At 59.4% G+C, this 20,698-nt stretch overlaps 1 protein-coding gene across 1 annotated transcript in view; it reads right to left on the bottom strand.

The window, feature by feature from the left end:
* CNTN2 (contactin 2) overlaps nt 1-19,603 on the bottom strand; it is a gene marked incomplete at its 5' end in the record, with an annotated part of 29,151 nt that extends 9,548 nt beyond the window's left edge. Inside the window, 15 exon segments of the mRNA XM_080647301.1 lie at nt 258-385; nt 505-655; nt 1,986-2,115; nt 2,571-2,707; nt 3,107-3,282; nt 4,330-4,429; nt 4,705-4,914; nt 5,292-5,387; nt 5,549-5,724; nt 6,127-6,271; nt 10,248-10,382; nt 19,384-19,456; nt 19,458-19,490; nt 19,492-19,573; nt 19,575-19,603. Coding sequence (XP_080503427.1) covers nt 258-385; nt 505-655; nt 1,986-2,115; nt 2,571-2,707; nt 3,107-3,282; nt 4,330-4,429; nt 4,705-4,914; nt 5,292-5,387; nt 5,549-5,724; nt 6,127-6,271; nt 10,248-10,382; nt 19,384-19,456; nt 19,458-19,490; nt 19,492-19,573; nt 19,575-19,603 — 1,801 coding nt within the window.
* Between the last annotated feature and the right edge of the window lie 1,095 nt (nt 19,604-20,698).

The following is a 20,698-nucleotide window of genomic DNA, read 5'->3' as shown; positions in this document are numbered from 1 at the left end:
GTCTGTCCTAAGCCCCAGGAATGAGAAGGGGCAGCGTGGCCAATGTATCCGGACCTCCCAGCAGCCCCACCAGCGTGTGGGAGGGAGGGGGACTACATTCTGGATGGCGGCGGGAGGGTGATCCCCAATGAACCCGGTCCCGGGGTAGTCTCACGACCAAGCTGGGAGGAGCGTGGGAGGGACTACAGGGCACGGTGGTGAGGGGGGGTGGTGCCCCCTGTGGCTGAGTCCACCGGCCTCAGCCACCACACCCTTACCTCGCACCGACAGGATGCCCGTGCTGTTGGCTTTGCCCATGAAATTCTCCGCGAAGCACGTGTATTTGCCTTCATCTGACCGACTGATGTTTCTTATGATCAAGGTGCCATCCGGAGTTACTGTCACTCTGCAGCCAGGACAGAGCAAATGGGGCCACCCAGGGACACACAGGGTCCGGGGAAGGGACTCGGCTCCAAGGAGAACGCGGGGGAGCAGGAGTGGCTTGGGGAGGGGCGCAGGCGGTACCTGCTGCTGTTGACCAAGATCTCAGTGCCTTTGCTCCAGAGCACCACGGCCTTCGGGGCTGCCCGGGGCTGGCAGGGGATCATGACCTCTCCCCCGCGGGCTGCAGGGATCAGGCGCCTTACGGGATTCAGCCTGAAGTCGGGGGCCAGTGCTGGAAGGAAAGGGGAGCACCCCACAGTCATCCAGGGCGTCATGACAGGACCCATGACTAAGATGTCTCCTGGCCATGTGCTAAGCACTATGTACCCTTGTGGTCAGTCCATGAGTGACCCTTAGCACCACTTCCAAAATACACCCGGAATCCACCCCTTCCGATCACCCACTGCCCCCGCGCTGCTACAAGCCCCCACACCTCCTGCTGGACTGTGAAAAGGCCCCCTACTCGGTCTTCCTGTTTCTGTATTTTCTTTCTGCAATTCTTTCCCGCCCAGCAGCCAGGGATATCCTTTTAAAAATGTGAATTAGGCACTCAGAATGAAGTCCAGCTTCTCACAGGGATTCAGAACTAAGTCCCTCTCTCCAATCCCATCTCACTCCACTCTGCCCCTCATTCAGTGTGCTCCAATCACCTGGGCCATTTTTGTTCTTTGAAAATGCTACCCTTTTTCCTGCCTCAGGACCTTCGCACTGGAAATCCCCCAGATCTTCACATGGCTGGCTCCTTCTTAACACTTGGGTCACATCCTCAAAGCGACTGCCTCAGAGAGGTCTTCTTTGACCACTCCATCTCACTGGCCCCCCTCCTCCTACCTTACTACCGGCTTTTCTTTAGTCTGTTTTTTGTTTTTTTAGTCTGTATTTTTAAGGGCTGTCTGAAATTATCTTATTTAATGATTTGATTTTGTGTTTATTTGCCCTCTTTCTCTATTGGATTGTAAGATACTTGAAGGCAGAGACCTTATCTGAGGAGGTACTGAATAAATATTAGTAGAATGAATGAATGAATGAATGAGCCTTCCGTAAGCCTCACTACAACTTGATGAGGTAAGCATCACTGTGCCCATTTTACAGATGAGAAGACTAAAGTTTCATGAGCTCAAGTCACACAATAAGGATATGAACAGCTGCCAACAGTTACTGCGCACCTGTTATGCTTTGGGCAGGTCCCTTTCGCTTTACTTCTGTCATCTCATTGAATCCCACAACAGCTGTGTGAGGGCAGGACTACTGCCCACATTTTATAAATTAGTAAACCGAGACACAGCGCTGAAGGGGCCAGGCAATCTAATTGATCTGGTTTCCAATGACTTTTGCCATCTTTTTTTTTTTTTTTTTTCACTGCAACACAAACATTTAAATTGTGCCAGACATAGGACAAGCCACCTTATCTCCTTTCTTAAATCCCTGAGTTCTACTCAGAAGCTGTTGGAAAACGAAGGGAAACTGCCAGGTGTGTTGTGTGTTTAGTAATGCTGCATGTCGACTCCTAGCGCCCCACCTGTGCCCCCCGGGGGTGTCCCCAGCCTCCCTGGGCCCTTTACCTTGCACGGCCAGCTCAGCGCTGGCGTAGATGGTGCCATGCTTGTTCTCTGCCACACACTGGTACATGCCTGAGTCCTCCAGGCTCAGCTTGGAGAACCGCAGGTCCCCGGCCAGCACCTCCACTCGGGTCTGTGCAAAAGAGCCGGGCGCAGGGTGGGGCAGGGGCGTCGGGACCACTGGAGGCCCAGGATGGAGGGGCCCACTCCCTGGAGGAGGGGCTCACATGCCCAGTCCCATCTCATATGTGGTCTATACTGGAAGCTGACTGGCCCTCACGCACCCCCCCCCCCCCCCGCGCTGACCACTGTGCCTCTAGTTGTTAGTCCTGGAATTCAGGGCTTGATTCGCTGGGCCTCCCTGTACATCAGCACTGAGGTCAGAGGGGCGAAGTGACCCACCCAGGACCACACAGTGTTTCTGTGGCTGAGCTGTGCCTGGACTCCAGTCAGGAGTCTGTCCAGTTGACCAGCCTGTGGCCAAGTGACGCTGGGATGGAAAAAAGCACCTAGAAACACCCTTTAACCCAGAGGTGGGGGGTGAGGTTGGGGAGTTAGGGGTGTGGGAGGAAGCCCCAAGTCCCTTACCTGGGAGGCCAGAGGCTCCCCATTCCGCAGCCAGCGCACTGTGGGCCGGGGCTTGCCGGCGGCCGCGCAGCCCCAACGCAGGCTGGACCCGATGTCAGCCTCCATATCCGAGATCACCTTGAGCCACTCGGGCTGGGCTGTGGGTGCAAGGGAGAGAGAGGTTGGGGTTGAGCAGTGAGGAGCCTCTAGCTCATTGAATGGGCCGGGATTGCAGCACTGCAGTTCCTGTGACAGACAGCAGAGGGAGCTATCAGCACCCTGGGATGTGGTGAGAAGCGGCTCTAGCAAGTTGGCACATGCAGCCCGTGCCACTGGCTGTCTTAGCAACTTAAATCCTTCTAACGCCTTCCGCGTGCTTTCTGTAACACCAGCTGCAGCGCTGAGCTGGCCACGGCGCTAGCCTCTTCTGTCCCCACATCCAGGGCAGTCCTGGAGCCAGAGGCTTAAGCAAGGGGCCTCCCAGGCTCCTCCCTGACTTTTGGATGGACTTCCTCAGCCGGAGGCCAGGGTGAAGGTGGGGAGAGGCGTCCGCGTACCCTGCACGATGATGCGGCCCTGGACACTGTCTCGGCCCTTGGAGTTCTCCGCCTCACACTCGTAAGTGCCCTCATCCTCGAAGCCGACGCTGGGGATCTGCAGGGTGGGCTCGGCCGTGGCCCACTGAGGGGACAAGGAGCCATCCACTTTGCGCCACTTGATCCTGGGAACAGGGCTGGCGGGGAGACAAGGACAGAGGGGGTGCACTGACTCCCCTGTGCGGGCAGCTCTCCACACCCGGACCCTCAGGTCCTCCTGAGATGCTGGGCAGATGGGGGTGGGGAGGAGGGCATTCACCGGGGGCCTGGGAAGGAACCGAGGGAGGGAAGGGCCTCTCCCAGGTGAGCTTGGAGCACACACAGGGGAGGGGCAAGAATGGGGGTCCAGGGGGCCTCCTCCTCCCTCCACGCCCCTGAACAGTTGTGACACCCGTGAATGTGGTCTTCCGTGTGGTCAATACTGGAAGCTGACTGGCCCTCACGCCCCCACCTGCGCTGACCACTGTGCCTCTTCTGGGCCTGCCCTCGCCAACAGTGGCCTTGACCTGTGTCTTTATGGGCCCTGTCCCCCTCTCGCCAACAGGCCTGGCCTCTACTTTCCACAGGGCCTCTAGTTGTTAGTAATCTGTGCACTAAAATGGACTGAGGTAGCAGTGAGTCTTTACAGAAGGATTATCTGGAAGCCCAATAACTCTCCACAAAGCAGGGGGCAGCCTGGGCTTCCTCAAATGCAGGAGATATTCATTCTACAGACATTTATTTATTGAACACCCACAATTTGCGTCGCCCATTCCAGGGAACCCTCTTCCTGGGAGAGCATGATTCCTATCGCAGTTTTTAAAAAGGTAACGGTCAGCATCCCCAGAATCCTTACTGAACGCCAGGCTCTGTTCTGAGCACTTTACGTGTATTAACTCACTGCCGCCTCATAACGACCCTAGGAGGTAGGAGCTATTATGATCACCACGCACAAATAAGGGAACGGAGGCACAGAGAGGTTAAGTCATTTTCCCAAGGTCTCCCAGCCAGCAAGTGGCGGAGTTGGGATTTGAACCAGGCAGGCCAGGTGTTTAGGGCTCGGTGAGTGGTCACTGCAAACTGTGGGCCTGGCACCCTGCTAGACCCTGAGAGAGGCGCCAAGATGACTGAGTGCTGCCCCTGCCTGCCCCCTTTCTCTCTGGGGTCACCCGTGTCCCGACCACCCGCCCTCCTCCGCCACTCACTTCCCGAAGGCAAAGCACTCCAGGGTGACCTGCTGTCCCAGCAGCGCGTACGTCTCCGCTGGGAAGCGGGCCTTGATGCTGGGCGCGAAGAGCCTGGGATCTGGGGAGAGAGGGTTTGGCAGGTTGGATGCTAGAGGTCCGGGTCAGGTGCTTCCGTGCCAGGATCTCAGCCCAGCTCGGCGCTGACTCCATCCTAACTCCCTTTCCCCTTGGGGACCTGGGCTGAGCGGCTGAGGTCTTGTAGCAGGAGGACCCGGTGGTCTGGGCCCCAGACCCTGTGCCCTTGAGCTGCTTCACAACCTCTGAGGGAAAACCCCTTTCTCCACCTCCCCTGCCCCTCAGCTCTCTCCGCCCAGCCTGCCCGCCGACCCTGACCTTCAGCGGCCAGGTTGAGCTGAGCAAACTTGCTGAAGACGCTCTTGGTGGAGAAGTCCATGTGGCTGGTGGCCAGGCAGGAGTAGTTGCCCAGGTCGGAGGCGTTGGTCCGGGCGATGTACAGGTTCCCCGTGGTCTGGGACACGAAGTGCCGCCCGTCCGTCGGGATGAAGTTGGGGAACTCATTGAGGAGCCAGCGGTAGGACAGGCCTAGGACGTGGGGAGTATGAGGACACCAGGGGGTGTTGGGCTAACAGGCGACTCTGGGTGGGACCCCGACATGCTGGGGGGTGTCCTGAGAGCTGTTCTCTGAGCTGGGCTGAGGGGAGACCTAGAGGGAAGATTGCCCTTGATTCCTGCCCCTGGGGAGAGCAGTGCACCTGACAGGGAACGGCCCGCAGGGACCTCCCGCCGGAAGGGGAAGGCAGGGCTAGAAAATGATGGGCCCATCAGGGAGCTGTCACTTAAGGCTGAGGGCCCAGGGTGAGCTTCTGGCGTCACTCACCACCTTTCACCCACCCTCCTCTGTTGAGCGGCTGGCGCCCTCCTGGGCCCTCCGTCTAACTGCGGGCCAGGGCCCGACTCACCTGGGTAGTGGGCAGGGGGGTTACAGGGCAGCATCACTCCCCAGCCCTCGTGGGTTTTCACGGGGTCCCGCTCCTCCTTGGAGAATTCCTGCAGGACTGGAGTGAAGGCCAGGCCGTGCTCAGGCACCGTCCTCCCGCCCGCCGGGCCCTCCCAGCTCAGCCTCTGTGGGGGGCAGCCACCTGCCTCTTCTGGACACTTCTCCCAGTCCCTACCCCTCCCCCAGAATGTCCCGGCACCCCACGGGTCTGGGTCTCACAGCCGAAGCGCAGGACGGCCTCCCTGCTGACCACGGTGCCCACGGGGTTGGAGGCCAGGCACTGGTAGACGCCAGCGTCCTGGGCCTTGGTGGGGCTCATGATGACCAGGTTGCCGCCCACCAGCTGGTGGCGGGAGCCCGGCTCCAGCTTCATCTCGGTGCCGTTCATCTTCCACCTGCAGCGGGAGGAGGGCCCCCTGAGTCCTGCCCGTACAGCTTCCCGAGGTCTCACCACCGTGGGGTCTCACCACCGTGGGTCTCACCACCGTGGGGTCTCACCACCGTGGGGTCTCACCACCGTGGGGTCTCACCACCATGGGTCTCACCACCGTGGGGTCTCACCACCGTGGGGTCTCACCACCATGGGTCTCACCACCGTGGGGTCTCACCACCTTGGGGTCTCACCACCATGGGGTCTCACCACCGTGGGGTCTCACCACCGTGGGGTCTCACCACCATGGGTCTCACCACCGTGGGGTCTCACCACCGTGGGGTCTCACCACCACGGGTCTCACCACCGTGGGGTCTCACCACCATGGGTCTCACCACCGTGGGGGCTCACCACCGTGGGGTCTCACCTGTAGGTGGCCGGAGGGCTGGCCCGGGCACGGCACGCCAAGGTCACCTTCTCCTCCGTGGACTCCTCTGGGAATAGCAGACTGAGTGGCTGGTCTTCAAAGACAGGGCCAAAGGTGGCCGGGGATCCCCGGGCTGAGCTCCCAGCTGCGGATGGGACACAGGCCTCAGGGACTGGGGGCTGCAGCCTGGCCTCTGGGGCGGTGCCGCCCAGTAGAACTCTCGCAGGGTGGGAGGTTCTGTTTTCTGCACTGTCCAGTCCGGCACCGCTAGCCACCATGGAGCCTCAACATGTGGCTAGTGCCACCGAGGAACTGAATTCTTAATTTTATTTAATTGTAAGTAATTAAACGCTGAATTTAAATAGGGTGGGCAGGCCCGATCAGGGCAAGTTAGCTCAGTCGATCACCCATCCTGCACGGGTATTGAGCACCTGCTGTATACCTGGCTCTGGGCTATAGATTGTGTTGCAAACATGAGGAAGACACAGACCCTGTTCCCCCCAGGAGCCTGCAATCCAGGAACGTGGACAGGAAGGGCCAGCATGGGGGCAAGAGCCACGCCAACAGGTTAGATTCAAGATGCAGGGGGCCCTCGAGCGGAAGCAGGGGACACTGCCCAGGGGCTGTCAGGGATCTCTCGGGGTAGCTGGTCTGCAGGCTGTGAGGTCGGCCTTGGGGATGTGTGGGAAGTCACTGGTCAGAAGGGGAAGAGGGAATCTATGTCCCTGGGACAGGTTGTCCTGAGAGAAAGGGCCCTGGTTTTGAGCTTCTTACCAGCTGTTCTAGAACCTTCTGAGCCCAACATCTCCACCTGTGCAATGGAAAGAAGGTGCACGCCCCTCCCAGGGTCTGCGGGAGGCTTCAGCCTGGCACAGGCGTGTGCTCAGCAGATGTCCGCTGGACCCAGGTGTGGGTGGGGGAGGACGGGGGGAGGAGGGGAGGCTTTCTGATGGGTGGATGGTGTGCACGTTGCTTTGGGGGCATTTGTACTCAATCCCAGTGTGACAGCTCAAGGAGGAGAGGCACAGCCCTGGCTGGTTTGGCTCAGTGGGTAGGGCGTCGGCCCGAGGACGGAGGGTCCTGGGTTCAATTTCGGTCAAAGGCACGTACCCCCTGGGTTACAGGCTGGATCCCAGGCCCCGGGCCCCTGCAGGAGGCAACCCATCGATGTGCCTCTTTCACATCCATGTTTCTCTCTCTGTGTCTCTCCCTCTCCCTTCCATCACTCTACAAATCAATGGAAAAATATCCCCGGGTGATGATTAACTAAAAGGAAAGGGGGAAAAAAAACACAAAAAAGAAAAAAGAAAGAGAGGCGCAGAAGAGGGAACGTTATGCCGGGTCATGGGGCAAGTCTTACGCATGCAGGTCTGCACCTCGGTCTCCTGAATTAGCTGAGCGAACGGGCACCTCAGGGCCAGTGTGCAACCTCACCAGGGCAGGGCCCCGGGCGCAGAGGGGAGCGAGTCGAACCTGCCTTTCCTCGGGGGTGGGGAGCGGCTCCGTGTGCCGATTCCTGCGGCCAGGCTCATGCGCCTTCGTGGTGTCAGCCAGGAGCCAGGCCACCCCTAATTGCTCCACCCTCCGTGCAGCTGATTCCAGGCCCTCCGTGGGGGGGTCATGGGACTGTGGGGTCTCCACGAACCAATTAGTGCCTCCTCGCCCAACGCACCCAGCTGTCAGGCCTCTTCCAGGGATGGGGCTTGGTCCCTATGCTACAGCTGAGGCCCAGCCGGGACCCTGGGGAGCGAGGGCAGCTGTGAAGCAGCTCTCAGAATGAGGATGGAGGCAGGGCTCCCGAAATGCATCCCTCACCCCCCTCCCCACCACCCATCACCACCCTTCACTGCCGCCCCAGGCCTTGGAGATGGCGGCTAGGGCCCAGCCTAATCCCAAGTTAATGATGGTGGTGGAGGGGAGGGACCCCTGCCCCAGCTGGGACTGCAGAGAGGGGCTGGGAGGGGAGGGAGGGGGGCGGAGGCAGCCAGGCTGCTGGGAACCATCTTGCTCAACAGCAGCTTCCAGTAACTCTGTCTTCCAGGAACCCTGGTGGGGGCGGCTGAGTGGGCCCAGGGGCACCGATGCTTTCAGACTGGCCTTCGTCCTGGTAAAGCCTTCTCCTTGCACTCAGCTGCGTGCACACCCTCACCCCTATGTCTACAGATGCACGTGCCCACACCTCTCACCTGCTCGCACTCCCTTATGTGCACCCACATCGCGCGCACACACACACACAGGCAGGATTCCCTGTCCTGGCAGCACTGCTCCCCAAGCACAGGGGAGGGGCGGGCGACATGAGTGTGGAGGGGAGTCCTCTGGCCTTTCCCTGCACCAGGTGCAGCCCCGGGCAGGGCAGCGAGGAGGTGGAGCCCAGGCACCTTCCTGGGAGGGTGGGAACAAGCCACAGAATGTTCCACTCCAGTCTCTGGAGCTCTGCCACGTGGCAGACCGGGTCCCCTCTCCTGTGGCCTTCCCTGCATCTCTGGGTCTAAGGACCCCGGAGGCTGCCCATACCCCTGCCTCCAGTGATGGGGTCCCAGCACTGAGCTCTCCCTGAGGGCGCAATGCTGTGCGGCCCAGGCCCCTCTCTGCTCTCTGCAGGGTGGGTGACTCCTGCTCCCTCAGCCAGGGCTCCCCAACCCAGCAGCTCCTGGGGACCTGGAGGGCCCTCCTAGGCAGCTAGGCCTGGGGCTGGGGCTGGGAGACTCCTCCCATCCTCGGGCCATTCCTGTTTCCCAGCAGCCTCACTGGCCCGGGTGCAGGACTGAGAGGCACTGGGACACACAGACGGTGGGAAGCATGCCAGCCGAGTCCTTCCCTGGTGACACAGAACCTAGAATGTGTGGCTACAGCCTTGAGGGAGGGGTGGGTGCAGCCTGAGCTGGCGGGGACTCCAAGAGGACAGAGGAGGATGGGGAGCACGAGCACTCTTTCTCCCATGGAGATCTTAAGGAGAAAGGACCGCCTGTGATCCGGGCTGGGGGTCGGGGCACGAGCACTCTTCCTCCCATGGAGATCTTAAGGAGAAAGGACCGTCTGTGATCCGGGCTGGGGGTCAGGGCAGAGAGGCCAGTGGTGGGCCTAGCGAACCCCTCGAGTTGCAGCAGGTGGCCTGAGCACGCTCCAGCTATCAGAAGGGCTGGGTCTCCGGCACCCTCTCCAGAGTCCAGCTACCCTGGCCTCTCAGCCTACACTGCCCTCTTCTCCACGCGCCCCTCCTCCTGCCATCAGCCCGTCCTCCTCTTCCCCCACTTCTCAGCACCCCTGGCATGAGAGCCTTTGCTGGGGTTTTTCTTGCCTTTTGCCTGGGCCCCCGGGGCTCTGCCTCCCCTCTCCCCACAGCCTGCTCCACATGGTCTGCCAGGGGAGGGAAGAAAATAAATGTCACCCCCTGCACCACCCAGTAGGACTTCCTCTGGCCACGGGAATGTTCTGTAACCTGTGCTGTTGTCCAGTGTGGCAATTAGCCCTTGAAATGTGGCTAGTACCACTGAGGAACTAATTTTAAAACTGAATTGCTCTTCATTTTGCTCGTCCCGTGGCTATTGGCTACTCTACTGAACAGAGCAGCCTTTCGAGGCCTCCACTGGGGGCTGATGCTGTGGGGTCTGGTTGTGCCTTAATCCGGCTGGGTGACCCAGGGCAAGCCTTTCACCCTCTTTGATCATGCTTCTGTCTTTTTAAATATATTTTATTGATTTTTTACAGAGAGGAATGGAGAGAGATAGAGAGTTAGAAACATCGATGAGAGAGAAACATCGATCAGCTGCCTCCTGCACACCTCCTACTGGGGATGTGCCCACAACCAAGGTACATGCCCTTGACTGGAATAGAACCCGGGACCCTTCAGTCCGCAGGCCGATGCTCTATCCACTGAGCCAAACCGGTTAGGGCTGATCATGCTTCTTTCATCTCTACGTGGCAAAGACTCAGTCCATCTCCTAACCTCAAAGGGAAGGAAGATCCATAAATGGGGAAATTCTAGCCAGGAAATGCCTCAGAAACGTTAAGTGCCACAGCACTACAGAGCCAGTGACTTCTGTAGTCATCACCCCAATAATAGCAATGACATAATCCTAGAACCACCCTGCTGGGCTTCAGGGACCACACAGCCCTCTTACCTGGAGAGGAGACGAGGGCCACAGCCCGCAGCAGCAGCAGCAGCAGCGGTGACTTCCTCCCGGAGCGTGTCCCCATGGCAGCGTCCAGGCTGAGGTGGAGAGGAGAGGAAAGTGCGGCAGGACGCTGAGCAGGACCTAGGGAGGCAGGAGGGCAGGGGGCCCTGAACTGAGCGCCCCCCCAGCTCCAGGCTGTCTGGGTCTTGCCTGGGCGAGGCCGGAACTGCTCAAGTGCTCGTCCCCCCGGGGCCCAGAAGAAGGGGCTTGGCTATTACCAAGGAGCTCTTTCATGGCTGAGTGCCTCCTACGGCCCCCTGGGAGTCTGGCTCAGTCACTGCCCTGTCCTCCTCTACCCCCTCGGCCAGCAGGGACCTCAGGAGGGGAAACAGTGACCAACTGGGGTCAGGAGGCAAGGGCCAGCCGCCAGCTCTCCTGTAATAGCTCTTGGTGTGGGTCCTGACGCGAACAGGGCCCGGGCCTGGACTTGGGGAACTAGTAACATCTTTCTCTAGTAATGGGGGCCCACTCCCCCCATAGCTGCCTGGGCGGGGGCAATGCACCATCTCTCAGACCCAGCCTTGCTTCTAGTGAGGAGGGGTCTCACTGATCACCCTCCCTCTCCCCGGGCCCCCAGGTAAGGCATCACTCTTGTGCGGGTGGAGCCATATGGCCGGCTAAGCGGTGCTCCCGACCACATGGGCGAGTGGGCCAGAGAAGCCTGAGCTGAAAGCGTTCGTGTAGCTCCCAGGAGCCTCCTTCTGGCACGGAGATGAGCGGGGTCTTGGCTAAATCTTGGGAGCTCAGGGCAACCTGTTCCCTAGGGTGGGGGCCCCCGAGAACAACTCAGAGCCCCCTCTGCCAGTCTGACAGATGGGGCTGCATCCCTAGAAGTGAGGACAGGGACAGCCTCTCCATCCACTCCCCGTCTCCGGGCCAGCTTTCCAGGTTCTGGAGGGAGCGTGGCATCGCAGGGGGGTGCTTTCGGTTATTTGGGTCCCTGTCAGAGCTGCCACAGGAGCCAGTAGGCAGCCAGTCTGCGTCTCTGTCCTGCCTGCCCCCTCGCAGACACCTAAGAGGCGGGTTGGGGAGGGGTGGGGGGGCTTTGGGCGGGAGGAGAAGCGGGGCCTGGCTTGGGGCTCTTCCACTCACTGTGTCTGCAAACCCGTCCCCCTGGGTCTCGGTGCCTCATCTGTAGAATCGCTGCTCTCTACGGTCCCTTCCAGCTCTGAGACTGGGAGCTGGGAGCTGGCAGAGTGCAGGGCACTGAGGGCCTGGATGCTGTCCCCTGGGCGGGGGTGGCCAGGGAGAAGGCAGGTGCAGGTGGCTCTAACTCGGCCCCGGGTCAGCACAGGGTTTGAAAACCAAAGCATGCTCCGTACCTCCCAGTCTCACTTCATGCTGTGTTCTTGGAAAGAGAGTCCCCAAACCCTCTTAAGCCTCTCCGCCCAACTCCAGCCTCATGCCCACTTGCCTTTGTCAGGAAGGGCCTTGGGGCCACCTCTCACGACTACCTCCCTGCCCCCCCCCGCTCCCCCCCTGTCCTGGCCACGTTCAGTTCCAGACTTGAACTGAGAAATTCAGCACTTCTGGCCCCATGACCTTCCCCCAACACCCCATATCTGTGCCATTATCACGTGACTCTCCTCCTCTGAAATGCCCTTCCCAGGCCGGGTGCATGTCTCCGCATCCCACATGGCCCCATTCAAGCTCACCCAAGCCCCTAACATGCCCCACGAGCACGCAGTTAGAATTCAGCTCGCATCCTGACTGTGCCGTGGCCCTGCCCGAGGAGACGAGTCTGCCTCCACAGGAGGCTGTGAGCTCCCCAAGGGGAGAGACCAGGTCTCCTTCAGGTCTCACCTGAGCCTGGCGAAATGCCTGGCACGTAATAGCTCTTACTTGTGTGGTGCTGTTTGAGGACAGCTGTGTTATGTGCCTCCAGGAGCCTGTGCACATCACACTCACACTCACACTCACACGGTGGAGCTCAACAGACAACTGATTGGGCTAACCAGGCTCCAGCGCTCCCCAGAACAATCCCAACTCGCACATCCTCTCACAAACTCACACTCTTTCTCCCTCATACACACACTCACGTGCACACACTTTCACCCTCACACACTCTCTTACACTTTTTAAAAAAAGTTATTGATTGATTAGAGAGAGAGAGAGAGAGAGAGGAACATCAATTTGTTGTTCCATTTATTTATGCATTCCTTGGTTAATTCTTGTATGTGGTCTGACTGGGAATCAAACCCGCAACCTTGGCGTATCAGGACAATGCTCTAACCAACTGGGCGACCGGCCAGGCTCTCACACACTTTTATACACACTCTCTCACATATATTCTCACACACATTCCCTGTTTCACACTCACCTTCACACCTCACTCTCGCACACATTCTCTCTCCCACACACACTCGGGTCTCTAGGGTCACAGGGGGTTCGGTCACAGGAACCAGGAAGTATGACCCCAGATGCTGCACAAAAGCAGGGAGCTCTCCCAACAGGGAGGCGCTGGGGCTCTGTGAAGTGTCCAGGTTTGGCCTCCGCGGACAGGATTCGGTGACACTGACTTCATCTCCTAAGGGCTTTGTGAGCTTGGACAAGTTATTCCCCCGGTGGAGCCTGTTTTCTCACCTGCAAAGTGGAGATTACTTTGCAGAGCCGTTCTGGTGTTCAGTGAGGTACCGGAGTGCCTGCCGGGGGAGTTTTGGGGCCAGGGTCACAGCGGGAATGGGGCCAGAGAGAGGATGGGCTGAGACCTTCCTCAGGTCCAGCCAGAGCGGCCTCACTCAGCTCTGCTTCATCTACTGGACTTCCCCACAAGGTTCCCTTTAAACCAGGGGTGGGGAACCTTTTTCTGCCAAGGGCCATTTGGATATTTCTAACATCATTCATGGGCTATACAAAATTATCAACTTACAAATTAGCCTGCTGTATTTGATCAAACATTTAATTAACTCACCCCTAATGCCTTGGCAGGGCCAGACCGAATGGTTTTGTGGGCCTTAATCTGCCCAAGAGCCGGATGTTCCCCATGCCGGCTTTAAACCAAGGATCCCATGGTTCCAAAACGTTTGCAAACACCCCCTTAGCGCTAGTGTGGCACATCCCGAGCCGGGCACAGAGAAGGGGCTCCATCATTGCTTGCTCATTCCCGCCCTTTGTCTGCCAGTCTGGGAGCTCAGTGAGGGGCAGGGTGCTGGCTTGGACTCAAGGCACTTACCCTGAGTGTGCCAGGGCCAAGCAGAGACAGACTACCAGGGAGCTGGGGGCCCTGGACAGGAGCCACTGCTGCTCCCGCAGTGCTGGAGAGAGCGGGGTGGCTCTGCGTGTGCGTGCACGTGCGTGTGTGCATGTGTGTGATGTTGGTATGTGTCTGTGTGTCGTGCCTATGTGTCCCTGTGGATATGTGAGGTCTGGTCTTTGTGTCCCTATGTATATGCCTGTGTCTCTGTGGGTCTGTGTTTGGATATGTCTGGTCTTTGTGTGTGTGCCCATGTGTTCGTGCATGTGTCTGTGTGAGTCCCTGCCTGCACGGGGCATGAACCCAGCCCTGCCGTGTCCTCCTGCGGCCCACAGGAGGCCTGATCCCGGATCACTCACCTCCACCCACAGCGATCAGAATGATCTCACCACAGGTAATTATCAAGCTCTGTGAATAATCCAATTCTACTGCTCCTCCTAAAACTCAGCTTGACCCAGGCCTTTGTCAGTCACCTAAGGGCTCAGGGGCCCTGGGCACTCTTAAGGGACAGACCGGGGAGGGCTGGGCAGGGGCTGAGAGGGAGGAGCACCTGGGTGGCACCAGAGAGGCGTGGCAGCACTAGGGGCCCATCAGCCTGTCAGGTGTACACTGAGCCCCACTGTGTGCCAAGGCCTGTGTGAACACTCACACACACACGTGGAGTCTGGGTCAAAGGTTGGAGCTTATTGCTCCCTGAAGGTGAGGCAGTTGGCATCCAGTCTTGCCCTGTGTCCACCTCCTCCCAGCATTTATTGCCATGTGCCAGGCACTGTGCCATGCCCTGGGAGACAGTAACAAAACTGCCTTTACGGACCAGCCGCGCCACGAGGATGTGCTCATGAGCTCCACGGACCAGTCCTCCTCTCCTCACGCCATCTGCCCTGTGACATGTCCTAGAATGCTCAGGATGGAGGAGGCCTTTTTGTCAGGAGCAAGGCCAGAGTGGAGCTATGCCAGGCCCAGAGCTGGCCCTGTGAGCCCCGAGCCAGCCAAGCCTGGCCCAGGCCAGCTGCCCCGGTACAGGAGAGCAGGCACAGGCTGGCACAGGCGGGCACAGGCTGCAACCATCAGGGGGCTGGGCCTATGAGGCACTAACACATGGGGAAGCGGGCTGCTTTGGGGTTCAGAGGCCGCAGGGGGAGCTGGCTGGATTGCTGGCCCAGGGAACAAAGGGCCTGGGGGACAATGGGTGGGGGGAGACGGAGAGCTGGACTCTGGCACATGGCAGGGTCTGCTGGGCTCAGGGCCCTGCACAGAACAGCCGGAAAATGAGACACACGCCTCCTAAATGCTACCACTGGGGACACCCAGCTCCTGGCCTGAATCCGCCTCCCCACCACCCCCGGGGGAGATGTGAGCACCAAGGGCTGCTTTCTGATGGGTGGGGACAGACAAAGGGGGAGTTTGGGGTCCAGTGGAGGGCAGAGACTGTGATTTATTTTAAGGTGACGAGCACCGCCTGAGCCCTCAGGTCGCCCCGCCCCACCCCGCAGCACAGCACAGACTAGCAGGGTGGCCCTCAACCAACCTCCTTGGTGCTGACGAGCTAGCACAGCCCTGGTGACTGTGTTCATTACTTAGAGTCTCTGAGCATCAGTCTGCAACATGGGGGTGAGAAGGGGTAGCCACCCAAGGGACTCTGGTGAGGTTAGCACCATTCCTGGCCCATGGTGAGTGTTGGGTGGGGGTGGGGGGGCACAGACATGTGTCCTCAGACGCTGTGCCTGGCTGTGTCAGGCCCCCCTCCACACAGTCACGATGTGGGGGCTGCACTCACATGGGTTTAGGATGCTGACAGCCTCCCACATCTCCTGGGCAGGTGCCTTCTTCCTCTTCCGCATCCCAGGTGCGGGGGCCCGGGCAAGCCAGCACGCACACCACCCCAGAGGAGGGCGCAAGGATGCACAGTCACATCTAGACACCAGCTGTTCAGGAGAGCACCTGGCGAGGACCCACGGGGCACCCCAAGCAGTTGCTCCTCCGTAACCCGCCCCACCTGCTGCCCTCCCTCAGGTCTCAGAGAGGAGGGGGACTCTGCCTACGACAGGAACCGCCACCTGGGACAGGACCACTCCACGCCCCTCTGGGAGGACAGGGTCAATGGTGGCCTGCTGGGGCCACGTGGCAGGCAGGGTGGGTGCGGGCAGGAGCAGGACCGTGGTTGAGAGGCCTCGGTGAGGAAGGCAGGTACCCCCCTTTGGAGGAGGTCCTGAGGCTTGGGGACCTTCTCAGTCCCCAGGGGGGGGCAGGGGAGCTGTGCAGCTGGGTCCCTCCTCAGCCCCCTCTAGTGCCCCCTCCCTCCCCACACCCAGTGCTTCCCGCAGGCTCTTGCATTGGCAGCTGGTTCCCTGAGGCCCAGCCCTGGCACTGACTGCCCTGCCCTCTGAGGAAAACTGGGTGTGTGAGCTCTCAGCCTCGGGCCTGAGGGAATCTGGCCCTTGATCTTCAGCCTGAAGACCTTGGCCCTCCTGCCTCTGCCGCTGCACGGAGAGGCCCTCAAAGTGGGATGTGGACAGAGGGAGGGCCTGCATCCTCCTGGGAGGGGCTGGGATAGGGGCAGGCACGGTGCCTGGTATGATGGAAGGAGCGAGGCGTTGGGAGGAGGGTTCGTTTTTGAGATGTCAGGAGTAAGAGCAATTGTTTTAATTTGGTTCTGAAGAACCAAATCGGGAAGAAATGAGTGGAGTGATTTTGCATGTCCCCTCAGGTCTGCAGAAAGGAGACGCCCCAATTCCTAGACAGTGTCCTGCAGTCCGGTCAGTGCCAGCCTGATGGGGTGCGCTCTACCTGCTCCTCCCCTCAGGCTAGCTTCTGCTCTGGAGCCCAGCTGAACGGCTCCTCTGGGTTACACAGCAAGAAGGCCAACTTTGGGGCAGACACAAGGTGGGACAGCCTCTTGGTCTGAGGAGGCTCCAGACATTGAGAGGATGTGGGCTGGGGCCAGAGGAGGCCCCAAGGTTTCATCTGGATGGGTGCTCTGTGTGTGTGTGGGAGGGGGGGCGGGGGGGCATGGTTGTGTGGCTCATCAGATAGGAAGGACACTGAGCTGTACTTGGGGCTGCACAGGTCCTGGGATGCCACGGGCTCAGTTTTGGGGAGCACATCACACATCTTTGCTTCTGTTTGCATCCTCCTTTGATAAACAAGAAAACGGGCTTATGTTGTAGCAAGAGGACTCATGAACCCAAGGAAGGACTGCTTTACTCCAGGATGGCGGCCATCGAGACACAGAGCCCACGGAAACCCCACAGGGTGCAGGTTAGCAAACCATGGGGGTGGGGGGCCCAGGTCAGGGTGGCCCAGAAGAACGAGAGAAGGCTGGGAGAGATGGCCCGCATGGCAGGCAGCAGGGACTGAAAGGAGTCCTAGTCACCCCGCCTCTTACCAATTGAAAGAGGGTTACCTGAGCCTGGGAGAAATGTACAGGGTCATCCAGCCCAACTCCCACCCCCAAGCTACACTGTTTCTAACCTTGGACCAGACCCCCCGTTCCCCATGGCCTCTTTGGAAAGACTGCCCCGCCTCGGGCTCATCTTTCTGGTGAGGAAGTGCCTCCTGCAGTCTAACTTCAATCCCTCCTGCTTCACTGGACTATTCTTTGCTCTGGTTCTTCTTTCCATGAGTATTGACCACCTCTTGCTCAACACCCTGGTTCTGCCCCAGGAATCCCTCCAAAGGTGCAAACACCACCCACTCTCAGACCTAGATTGTCTCTGAGGTGCACTTTCTCACAAACCTTTGGCTTGAGGATATTCTGGGGGTGGGGGGGGGGTGGAGGACGTGCACCCTCCAAATCCCCCCTGATGAATTGCTTCCCTGATAGCCTTAGCGCCAGAGAGGATGCCTTGGGGTGCCCTCCCCAGTGCTTACTCCTGAGGAGTAAGTTTGGGTCAAAGACGGTCTGTAAAGCACCCCATCGAGCACAATGCTCAGAGGCCCGTCCCGCATGCGTCTCTATTTGAGGGCTGAAGGTGGAGAGCACATTTGACCAGGGAAGAAAGTGTGAGGGCTTGGCCAGGTGGGGCGTAGAGGATGAGTGGAAATGAGGGAGAGAGAGAGAAGGGGGGAGAGAGAGAGAGAGAGAGAGAGAGAGAGAGGAGCCTTGTGCTTCCCTCACTGCTCATGCTGAGCACCGGAAAGACAGGTGGATCTTGGTGACTGATGTCATGTGCTCAGGGGCCCCCTTCCCATCTCTCTCCCTTCCTGCCTCCCCTTTGCTGGCTGGGGACTCCTGATAGACCCCACAGGCGATCAGGAAGAACTTTGACCTTGTGGCAAAGCCTTGCTTGAATGGGTCTGCAGCCTGGCTGGAAAGGGTTAACTGGTGGTCACCCTGGAGAGGGCTGCTGTCCTGGCCAGGAGTCTGGGCTCCGCCCCCTGCCCCACCCCCAGGAGCCCAGGTCACACCAGCCTCTCACAGGTGGCCCACCTCTGGCTGCCCTGGATCCCCAGTGGCTGCTCTGGTCCCTCTGAGCGCAGCTGAGAGGAGGCGTAGCTGAGGGGACTGAGGGGCTCTCTGGCCAGAGAGCTGGGAGGGGAGACAGAGTCGGCTGCCCAGAAGGACACCAGGATGGCTCTGATGGGCTGGGATACTGGGCTGTACCCACTCCTGCCACCCTTGGAGCAGAGGAGAAAGGATGCTGGCTGGGCTGGGAAGGAGTGAAGCTGAAAGGAAAGGCGGGTAGGTCTGACCAGTCACAGGTTGGACATGGAAAGGGGGCAAAGCTAAGGACAGGTACCGTGGGGCTGGAAACCCATCCTTCTCCAGGGTTGGGCCACGGGCACTCACAGCTCCTCCCATCCTGGTCTGTCTGGATTCCCAAACCTCCAAACAACCTTGACTGACAGCTTTTCCTCCCGGACACAGGCTCAGCTCCCAGAGGTCTATGCTGAGCGTCCCTGGCTTTGTCCCGTGCGGCCCTGGGACTCTCTTCCCACAGGCACTGTCTCATCTCGCTCCCCCTTCTTCCTTCCCGGGCCTTGGAACCCCTCCTGGACCGGGTGACAGGATTCCGCTCGGGGCACTGCCTGGGGCTGCTTCCCCCACCGCAGATCCATTATGTAAGCCCCATGGGTGCTGGGGAGAAGGGTGGCCCTCTTTTCCTAGACCCCGAAACTGTGTCCCTCCCCATTCTAGCCCCAGCCCCTTTTCTTACCAACTTCATGCAAATCTTTCTCTCCCACCAGTGAAGATGAGAGGGAGGGATTTGGGGGAAGATAAAGTTGGGGAGGGGTGAGGGGGGAGGGAAGAAAAGAAATGTCAGCCCCTGTGGGCCCAGTCCTTACCCTTTGGGATCTGACTTGCCTCAGTTTCTCCTCCCTAAGTCCCAGCTCCTGGATAGGCCTTTGCCCAAACTTGTGGTCCACTCCCTCCTCTGTGGAACCAAAGCAAGACTTTGCAAAGAGGTCACCCTGCAGAGGCAGACCGGGGGGCCTCCAGCCTAGACAGTTAGTACCATTCCATCCGGGAGATCTGGGGGCAGGCCAGGGTCTGGGGCATGGCCTCTGGGACTTTCTGGTCCTGGACTGAGGGCCGGGGCAGGGTCCACAGCCACTGGCCCCTCTTAAGGCATTTGCTGCTGTCAGCCAGTGGCCGGACCGGCTTAAATTCTTGGACACACTGCAGGAGGCCAGCTTCCTGGCCAGGCGGGGCCTGCTGGGCCCTGCAGGATGCCACCCATGTAGACAGGGCAGAGGGGACTTCCAGTCCCAGTGGTGAGAAGTCAGACTGGCCCCCCGCCCAAAGCGGGGGTTCCCTCCCTGCCCCTGCCCCTCCTAAGTTGCAAGGGCACTGAGTGCCTGCCCACAATGACACCCTGGGGAGTCCCCCGGCAGCAGCCGCAGCGGCAGGCAGCGCAGCGAGAGGAGACAAAATTGGTTGGCACCTACCTGGGGTGAAAGAGGGGTGTTGGCTGGGGCAGGTGGACACTGCCCGAGGCGATGAGTCAGAGCTAGCCCGGCCACCAGCCCTCTGGGCCGGCCGCTTCTCCTCCCCGGCTCCCTCAGCTGCTCGCTGCTGTCCTGGCGCGGTGGCGGCAGCCCTGGCGGCGGTGGCGGGCGAGGGCGCTGGTGTGTGTGCGCGCCCGGAGCCACTGCAGCATCTCTGCATCAAGATGTGCTCCTCCCTCTCCCAGGCTCCGCTCACTGGCTGGCTCCTGTCCTCAGCCAACGCTCGGGCCCTGGAGATGACTTCCTCTGCCCCCCTCCCACCCCCTTCCCGTCCCCACCCTCCTGGCTTTACCTCATTTGCTGTCATTTAAGGACCAGAGCGAGCCAGAGTGCCCCCGTCTTCCATATGCATGGGCGGCTCAGCTCAAGGGCGCTGTCTGGCCTGCTCCCTCCACACCCGCCCCCCTCCCCCATCCCACCCAGCCCAGAGCTGAAGGGGCTGCAGAGGGGTGGGCTGCAGAGGGAGAAGAAAGTGGTTCTTGCTCTTCAAACCCCTGGAGACTCCTGGAGCCAAACTCCTCGTTTCCCCAGAAATCAGAGGAAGGGATGCAAAGCAGAAATCTCCAGCTTGTCGAGCAGGGCGGGTAGGGTGGAGGGCTCCTTCGAGGTCACCCCACATGTTCATCTTTATTGTTTCCCTGATCAAAAGTCACACGGCTCTTTGTCTAATGATCCAAACATGAGAGGAAAATTAAAAATAAATAGTAAAAGTCCCTTAACAAATTTGAGTTTCGTGCCTCCGTGTTTATTATTCCATGTATATCATTACATGGATTATTAGTATTATTTTATGAAAATGAATCGCACAATGCATCATGATTTGCAAAATACTTTGAACTATAATAGATCTTGGGACACGTCCCACATCAGCACCGATGGATCCACGCTTCCTTTTAATCAACCAGCAGTGTGGTGCCACAGAAAGCTCCCTAGGTGGGGGGCCTGGTGCTCTGAAGGGTAGGCTGGGCTCTGCTGATTGGCTGTGGGTGCTAGGCTAAGTGCGCTGTCCTCTCCGAGCCACACTTGGACCCGAAGGGCCAAGTTCACTGCCAGCTCTGAGATGCTGGGTGCTTGCCCAGGTGGGCAATATCTCTCCTGCTCTGCTCCTGTCATGAGCGGGGGGTGTGTGCCCAGAAGCAGAGGGACCAGCCATCTGTGGCAGCAGTCGGCCCCATCAGGCTGTCACTGTTGTCTCACCCCCCTCTGTCCACCTGCTGTCCAGTCACACAGGCAAGACCCGTGAGCGGTCCAGATG

This window comes from Plecotus auritus (assembly GCF_963455305.1).
Source record: "Plecotus auritus genome assembly, chromosome: 12".
Lineage (NCBI taxonomy): Eukaryota > Metazoa > Chordata > Mammalia > Chiroptera > Vespertilionidae > Plecotus > Plecotus auritus.
This window is presented reverse-complemented; position numbering and strand designations above follow the sequence as displayed.